The 9,291-nt window shown below is 41.4% G+C and overlaps 1 protein-coding gene across 3 annotated transcripts in view; it reads right to left on the bottom strand.

The window, feature by feature from the left end:
* Nucleotides 1-80: 80 nt before the first annotated feature.
* The window catches only part of SHTN1 (shootin 1), a 67,453-nt gene continuing 58,242 nt past the window's right edge, over nt 81-9,291 (bottom strand). For all 3 annotated transcript variants that reach the window (XM_050899388.1, XM_050899389.1, XM_050899392.1), the window contains one exon: nt 81-1,652. In XM_050899388.1, coding sequence (XP_050755345.1) covers nt 1,442-1,652 — 211 coding nt within the window. In that variant the 3' untranslated portion in view covers nt 81-1,441. The remainder of the gene's footprint in view (nt 1,653-9,291) is intronic.

The following is a 9,291-nucleotide window of genomic DNA, read 5'->3' as shown; positions in this document are numbered from 1 at the left end:
ATTATATGTAGTTCAGTAATTAGATCAAGTCCAAGATTTTCTTAGCAAACATGCAAAAAACACCAAAAGAGATGTGAAACTACCACACTCGTTACTATCGTTTTATTTTTAGGAAAAGCACCAGACAGTTGCATGCAGAGCCAAACCAACAAACTCAGAACATTCATCCTTCAGTACTATCACTGTTTCAAATCATTAAATAAAAAATAATCCAAGTGCACTCAAGTACTTGACCACCCAATTTCAGTTGCACCGATCTTTAGGTAAATCCCTGATTACATTTGTTCGTTCATTATAGAAAATGAGATACTGTGTTGAATTTAGAGAGAGACTACAATGGAATGTGCATTGGCAGTGAAGCAAATCAATTACGTACCTATCTCACTGTCTTCGTAGGAAATAAGGGCTGAGGGAAGCTGGGATTTGTGTCATCAAATACAGACACCTAAAGTGTTACCTAATAAAGAAATTAATGCCACCAGTGTGTACCAGGTTCAAAGCAAAGGCTTATTTGTTAGTGCTGCGAGCCTTCAGCCGGGAGTTCTCAAAACGTTGATTCCAAGTAACTTGCAATCCTAGAATGACCGAATCCCCGATGTAGTCCATACTCACAGGGGCCTAGGATAAGGTATTTTTTTTGCAGCAGTAAAGGCAGACAAAAGCAGTTCCAAACTTTGCTATGTAACATTAAAACAAAAACCAGGAGATAAGTCCTCCTTTGAAAAGCTGTTCATCCAAATGAGAGCACCAATCTCAACCCACAAACTTCTGACTTCGGCTGTCGTTACCAAAAATCTTGGTACCAAAATGACATGCTGCACTGCCTCTGCTTTTCAGTCTTTGGGCTACCTGTCCACTGGGGAATCGGAAACAGAAGTGTGATGCTTGTGCTTTTAATTTCCTCACAAAGGCGTGTGTGGAGACAGCAGTAAGGAGACCTACAAGATCTTGGCTTAAGTAGATATCAAAATATTTTTAAAACCATGTGTCTAAACAGTGATTTTTTAATCATTAGTAATACCCCCCATCCTAAAGCTGATGTGTGTGTAATCACCTTCACAGGGTCTAACCCAAACCTGTCCGATTCAAGAGGGATGCAAGGGGCTTCTGGCAAGCTTTAGAACGGACCTTTAACAAGGCATCTTCTCAATAGAAGAATAAGTAAAAAAGCCTTTTCAAATACAGTTTTAAAGTAAAGGTAACTGACATTATCTAAGAAAATAATAACCATACCTGCAAAATTAAAATGGGAAGGGGATTTTGAGTGATACATAGTTATTTAACACTTTAATGCATGTAACAAAACTGCATACAAAAGACCGTTTCAATCTATATTATTGAAAACTGTTTGGAGTACAGACCGTAGCCCCTAGTAACACACCTAAGCAATTTACATGTCCAGATAATGACTCCCCAAAGTTACAGCCTTTCAGAATAACAATTAACAGTTAGAACTGTCTGTTTCTTTTATTTTCTCAACATTAGTTTCTTTATGCAGCGGCTTGCTTTTTTCTTCTTTCATTTTCTTCTGATTCAGCGTGTTTTCAGACATCTGATCCCCACTGGTGGAAACAGGATCTAAAACTACAACGGATTCTGTCTCTTTTTCACTGCTAGAAGCTTTTCTTGTAAATTCTGTATGACTAGTTGATCTAAAGGAAAAAGAATAAATATATGAATACAGACAACATCTTATATGTTTAGGAGAAAGAATATAAGTATACAGAAAAGCATTTCTATTATTAGTAGCACATACGACCAGGACAGGTCTACTAAACTAGTAAACAGATTGATAGATTTAACAGCTGTTACATACAGATAGTAGCGCACAAAACGCAACAGTCACATTAGCCCTCCTGAATCATTTGTTAAGCTAGCCATGGAAGATACTTAACAGGAAAAAATGAACTCACAAAGCACTGAAAAAATCCTTAGACTATGACAGAATCATAGTCTTAAGTCTAAAGATAGTCTTAAGAATTTATTTTCTCTCTCCTCATCTCCGAGCTGGATTTAGGTTCCCCCATGTCCAACAGAGCAGTTACACTCGGAGAAAACGCTACCAGTTCCTGTTGTCTGTAGGCTAACAGTCCTGCAGCCTGAAAGGAGAACACGGCTGCTTCTCCACACCTCCAACCCGGAGCAGCTTGCGCGGGGCTTTCACTGTACTACGCTCTGCCCCATGGCAGGGAGGCAGAGGCAGTGCAACCAGATTTTCCGCTGTGGCTCGGCCCCACCAGGCTGCTCGTGGTCTCACTGGCAGCAAGTGCAAGTGATTTCTGAAAATTCACCTGCTGGATTTGCTGAAATACAGAGGGCGTTAGCCCTACATTCTGTACTGCGGAATTGGGGTTACGGCTTGATTGCTTGCGGTGCCGAGATTCTTGCAGATAAAAAGCCCTCTGAGCGGGGAGAGAGGAAGGAAAGGTCAGAGACACCAGGGTTATTTGTCAAGGCTGGCATCATGCTATAAACACTAAAAGCACTTGTCTATATTCAAAAGCTTTGTACTAGTGTTGAAAACGTGCAGGCAAATCCTTCGATTAGCTAGAAGGCACCAGCAGAGAACAAGGCAAACACTGGGAAAGCACCACCTGAACAAGTCGCAGATCGGGGTACTTCCTATGCCACCTGAACGCTGCTGTACGGGCAGACAGGCAGCCTGTGCAAGCGTGGGCTTATACCTCCTCCACCGTGCTTTCCAGAGCCTGCTGGCCCCGCGCGCTTGAGGGTGCGTAACCAGGCATGCTTAGAGAGGGCAGTCACACAGGCGTACTCGGCCCGTCGTTAGGCCGGGCCTTACACAACGGTATGAACGCCACAGAGGTGTCCACGCTGATACAGCCCCAACCACCAAACTGGGCAGGTGCAAAAATCCTTAGTGCAGGAAGGTCCTACACGCACCCGTGGGTGGGCGGGCGGGCGGCTCCGCTCTCCCGGGAAGCCTAACTGTACAGCTGCCGAATGCAACTGCGTTTGCTAGTCCAGAGCCTTTTTTTTTTCCCCCTTTTTCTTTTTTTTCTTTTTCTTCTTTTTCTTTTTTTCTCAATTTTTTGTGCTTACTCATAAGGAACGGCCTTCCATACTGCTAAGATAACACCCTTGAAAGGAAAAAGTAGAATCAACTGGAGGCCAGGGAAAGAAATTCAGCTACTGGATCCATCTGCTATGAACTGCCCTTTATTGTGACAGTCTTTGTCCTAGAGAAAATGACAAAGAAAAAAAGAGGTCACCCCACTCAACAATTAGAGCACGGGGCGGAGAATGTACTGGCTCCCACCTGACCGGGAGAGAGTAAATGTACAGGTTAAAACCAAATAAATAATCCCAGAAACAACAGTTGTTGCACTTTCCATTTCAGAAAGAATTTACTCAGCTTGCCACTGAAGCACTGGATATAGCAAATGAAATTCCATGCTCAAGCTTTAATTACAAGAATTGTCTCTAACATTAGAACTTTGCTATAAGTTAATTAATGCAGAAATTGGTGCTAATAGATACAGTTTCAGACTCATTTGATTATCATCAGAAGCTAGTGATTTCAGAAGGAAAATAATGCTTATTTTATGCAAAAGTTGCCAATCATTCCAGAAAATACAAGGTGGGGTATTTTGAATGTTACAGCAAATTAAACTTTTTAAAGCAGTGTAACCAGAAGAGGGTTATTTTAAAAAGTGCTACCTCTGAAAAGCTGATTGCCCAACACTATAAAAATGGTCAAAGCCATAAATGCCAAGTTCATTTTTATTTCACTTTGGAGGTAACTATCTTTCAAATCCCAACAGCTGGACTATTTAATACAATCTGGTGAATCAAAGTATAATTCTTCACTGGGCTCACAGTGGGGAGTCTGCATTAGTGTATGGCAGCATTCCAACAACTGATGCACAGCCAAACGCTCTGAATTCTGTTTCATTTATAACAAAAATGGATAAAATGGCAATCATATTTACCACCTTCAAAGGACAGAAAAATGAAAGATGTCGATATAAAGTAGTTTAATGGAGAAAACCAGTGATTAAATCAGCGTTTCAAGCATAAAAATAAGAATTACTATTCAGACTTCGTTGTACTAGCATTCCCTTCTTCAAATCCTTTACACTGTTGCAGCACCAGCCTGACAGTGCTGCTGTTACAGCTGAGGTATTGTTAAAAATTATTAACCCTATTTATCAGGTATTCGTAGCTCGTTGTCAATAGTTTGTCAAGAGCAGAATGCAGGCATAATAAAGTTTCTGTGCAAGAATGAACATAATTTTGGTGCTCCCCTTCAAAAAACAGTTTTTCCTGCTACAAATAAAGCTGGGAAAAGCAATTAGTGCAGATACAGTTAGCCACAGTTTTGAACAATTACAAATTTGTCCAGCCAAGGTATTTGCATTTAGTTCTATGCAAAGCTCTTCCCTCATTAAGACTGTTAATGTTGTTATCAGTATTCTTGTTATTTGTCCAACTATATATTTAAGCTAGGAATTGAGAACCTAGTTCTATTGTACTCATTCACACAATTGTTCGGAAGTCTGCATATATTTTTATGACTAAACACATAAAATCTGTACTGTGAAATCCAGATTTAGATGATAAATGCATTTTAGATTAATTGTACGGGATATGCAAAGTCCCATGCAGTACTGAGGACCGCTTGTGATATAAGAGTATCAAAAGCAATATATTCTATTTATATAGTTACAGAAGCTACAGAAGGTGTAAAAATAAAGGGTTACGTCTGACGAGCCGTCTGTGAACTAGTACTGCTGTGCCCTTTGTAAATAATTTACAGTAGGAGTACAAAAGGACAAACTAAGGATCAGATTGTCAACTGAGACTTGGATTTTCTTTGTTTCCTCTGGTTAATATTACAATCTTGGTATTATTTAACCTTGCTCCGTGCTCTATTCATGAAATCATTGTAATATGTTTCCATTAGAAACCAGAATTTTATGTAAATATCATGGAAAATTTTATTGGATGAAGTCCCATCCACTTTTCTAACTATATGTAAAAGCAGAAGGCTAAAGGAAACCATTCAAGGAAAACACTGGAGGAAACTCCATGGTTTTACAGCATATTTAGAAAATACTGGCAAGAATCTATGCCAACAGAGACTGGGTTTGTAAGTACATAGTATAAGCGTGGGAGGCTCCATGTAGATACTCTGCCTGGAATCTGAGATGGTATGAATGAAGTCATTTCTGCTACAAAAGCCGACACTAACGTGGCATCAAATGAGTATACTTTGTCTTTCAGTGAGCCCCTCATCTCGGATGCTGAAATAGCTGTCATCCGTCTTCAAAGCAAAATTGCTTTCAAAACCAAAATAAAACTCGACCGGTGCTATTCCTTCCTCCCCAAAAGATGAGATCTGAAGCATTAAGCTAATTTGACAGTTGTTCACCACCAGTTGCTTCTTTAAAACCATGCCTGCATGTCAATTCTAGCTTGCTACTTGCCTAACTCCTGCCCACCCTGACCCCAGCGTTCCCATTTTCCTACATGACGCCCATAACTAAGGACAAACGTCACTCGCGCAATGACGCTCATACTCCGATCTCTGAGTCCTTTCCAAACTACCGTGCTAGGAGGGTTTGCCAAAGAGCAGCAGCTCAGCCGGCCTGCGTCTGACCCGGACTAACCAGCCCATGTACAGCGTCAGGCCGTACAGGAGAGCGGGTCGCAGCTCGGCAGAGTGCCACCGTGGTCTGCCCGTTGCGTGCCAGACCACGAGAGGCGAGTCAATTTTATCCTCAGTCAAAAACTTTTATTGAGAATAAAAGCAAAACTGCAGCTGTGTTTATTAAATATTTCAGAATTCTTAACAAGGCAGGGGAATACAACAGACAGGACCAAAGGCTAATATCGAGCAATAGTAAAAAAACCCACCAATTCGAAGTCTTGAAAGTCTTCAATGAACAAAAAAATTCCATCACACTATAGTATAGGTCAAAAGGAAATTATAGGGAATACAAACAGTGACACTAGTGAATTAGTCTGTTGGCTCCCTCCTCTGACAGTACCAGTACTATCTGTAACACCAGACATCTGTGAAGAAAGTGCAAGAAACCTTCTCCGTTTCAGGAATGCCCCTGCTAAATCTAGCCGAGCAGAAAGGCGGTCAACATAGCAGCGAGCAGAACGGAACTGCAGACAATCTTTAGTATGGAAATTGTCCCCATTTTTAGGTGCTTTTTTGAAAATGCTCAAAAAGATTGGCAAATTCATTTAAATGAATCTTGGAGAGCTTCTATCTGCACTGAGAGAGCACACACAAAAAGTACACTCCAAGAAAAATGTGTGACCGTAGCTTTTAAAACAGTTAAAACTGAGGAGACCTCAAACTTCCAGAACATCCCATTGTTTTCTTCAGTTGTTGTTCAAACTAAATTGCCCGTGTTCAAGCTGCACTGGAAAACCTTTGCGGTTCTGTCTAGCTGAGGCTGAGCTGCTTCCCGCAGAGCCGGTAGATGATTCAGGGGTACTAAGATTACAGCCAGGAGAAGGAGGACAAATCCTTTAATTGTATAAAATCATCAGATTAAGACTAACCCTCTCTGTGGTTCGCTCCGTTAGCGGAGAACTCTGCTGCCCAGAAACAAAATGTTTACAAAGTGCTGGGGGAAAAAAAAAATCCCCAAAAAACCCGGGGGCAGAGCCAGACACACCTTTCCCTTCTGTGTCTACACACCGCAGGGAGCCCCGGGAACTCTCTTTGCTCCCAAGGGAACTAAATTGTCACCTATTCTCTTCTAAGCAATTGTCACAGAATTACACTCATGCTGGGTTAAACATTTGGGAAGAGATTTGCAGAGGAAGTTACCTGAATACTGAGGTAAGGCCTCAATCTCTCTAGAGGACACACATTATTGATGTCTCTCCCCTCAGCACCACCTCAGCGAAACTTCACACATTCCAAATCATCTGCTTAACGGCTTCAGACCCTTCTTCTAACAATCTCCTGTACCGAAATAACACCTCACCTAGTGGTTCAAAACCCAATTTTTTCTTCTGAATTAATTTCTCGGAGCTATCATCACTTAGTTTGATTACAAGAAAATTTCAGAATCAACCTGTATTTGTTGATGTCACTGCCCTTTTCCACAATCCCTCCTTTGGCAACTCACACGAGTGGCCCAGCTGATTCAGCTGGAAGCCAGTGCTTTGGCAACGCTTAACCACAGGAGTAACCATATTACGCGTGGAGTCCTACTTCAACCAAAGACTGAAATTCCTCACCCCACGCATATTTAGGTTAGCTTGTCACTGACTTGGGGGCGGGAGGATGCAGGATTTTACTCCGTGAGCTGACTTCTGTCTATGTATTGTTCACAGATACATTTTCAAGACTGGGTCTTTTTCAAAGGCATGACCTTCTTTCTCCATGAGAACGGGTGTGCTCAACTGTTACTCAACGTGAATAAAGAATGAGGAATAGGGCTGTTCGCATTTAAATGTCTGTAAGTATTACCTCCTCCTTCAGATTACAAGCCTTAGTAAGTGGATGGTGCAGCAAAGAGAAATACCTCATGCACAACTATTCCTAAGGTTTTCTACAGGAAGCTGTACATTAAAATCTAGGTGAAGAAAACAGAATAAACACTGCACTGCAAGAGACACCTGGTAATTATGAGACATGCAATCCTCTACTGTGCTATAAAAGGTTTGCTTGGCTGCTGCAAACAGTTGAAGCGGGTCACACCTTTGTCAGTTTTCAAGGAATTGCAAACGATGAGACAGCTGCAGCCTTTTACCTCAGGTATGAATAAGGAGAAGAGCGACAATAAACCTTTTGTATGCCTTTGTCATTTACGGTATCTAGTCAAAGCAGCGTACTGTTTGTTTAGTTAACACGGTCTACTTTAGGAAATAGCGTGGTGCAACAGGAGCAGACGTGTAGAGGGAAACGGCCTGTGCTTCAGACCGATGGCCTTGTAACACACGTCTCGGGGGGGGGGTTATTCACTGAACTAGCTCTCGTGTGGCCCCCGGGGCCGGCCATTAAAGGCTGGATCGCGTCTTCTGGTTTGGTTTCTCTCACCCCATGAATCCAGCGATCCAGTTTATGCACTAAGAACACTCCAGGATACAAATCAAAGCATAGCAAATGGGGACAATAGGGAGATTTGCTTCCGAAGTGCTCTGCTGATCCAAACTAAACTGCTAGTATAGACGTACCCAGGGAAGCCCAGAAAACTGCCTAATGACAGAGCCAAGTTGTCAGACATGTTAGACAAATGAACTTCCTTCTGATATCCGCTTCAAATGAGCCCTGTTTCAAAACAGCGCTTACACACCTTGGAGCCTGGAGGCTGCTTCCACTAACCTTTGCTGCAAACAGTACCCAGGAGAAAAAAGAAAAGTAATTGCACTTCAACGTGGCATGAAGCATCTAGGTTATTTCTGCTCCTCCCTGCCAGCCCAGCAGCAGAAGAGTATGAAAGCCCCAGGACCTTCTCTCTCGCTGGAAAGCCATCCTCAACGATGAGCCTTTCCAATTAAGCAGGTTTACACCAGTGCAAAGAAGCCCTGCAGCACTAAGGAAGCTGGCCCACATTTGTTTTAATGCTTTAAACAGATAAAGTGAAATGTGTCTTTTAGGATGTCACTGAATAGGCAAGCTGAGAAATAAATTGAGCTTCACATATGCTTTTATAACACATAACAACTGTGACTGTCAACACAAGATCCTTTTCACTGTCAATTCACCACACATTCTGCGAGACCTTGGGGCCTGCAATTATTTCATTTCCTTTCTTGTAAATGCAATTTCCACTTAGTTTGGTGGAATAAAGGTAGACAAAAGGTGGTAAGAGGTGCTGTATTTTCTGATTAAGGTTATCTGTTCAAAATTGTAGAAATCCACAAATTACAAACACAGTATTTTTCAGGAACAACCTCACCTTTCTGCCAGGGTAGCAGTTCAAGAAAATACCATGGCATTATTCATGTCAAATTAACTATTGAACAAATCTTCATCTTTCTGATTAAATTAAAATGAAGATCATCTTTCTTCTAAGGATACTTAAATGAAATAAAACGGGGAAAATACATATGATTGGAAAAGGCATTCTGCTTTTAAAACTCGGTGCAAATTAAATAAAACTGTAGGGCACAAAAGGAAATTGGGCTCTTTATCCATTCAAAAATAAGTGATAAAAGTAACTGCAGGAGAGTGAAGTAAATATCAGTTCGTAAGAATAGATGCAAACTGGATTTCCAGCTCATTTGTTGTGACTTACTCCTTTGAACCAAGCAATGGAGACTTCCTAGAATTGGTACTGGTGGTATTTTTTAACT

This window comes from Gymnogyps californianus, chromosome 6 (assembly GCF_018139145.2).
Source record: "Gymnogyps californianus isolate 813 chromosome 6, ASM1813914v2, whole genome shotgun sequence".
In the NCBI taxonomy this organism is placed as follows: domain Eukaryota; kingdom Metazoa; phylum Chordata; class Aves; order Accipitriformes; family Cathartidae; genus Gymnogyps; species Gymnogyps californianus.
Note: the sequence above shows the minus strand (reverse complement) of the source record. Positions and strands in the feature narration are given on the sequence as shown.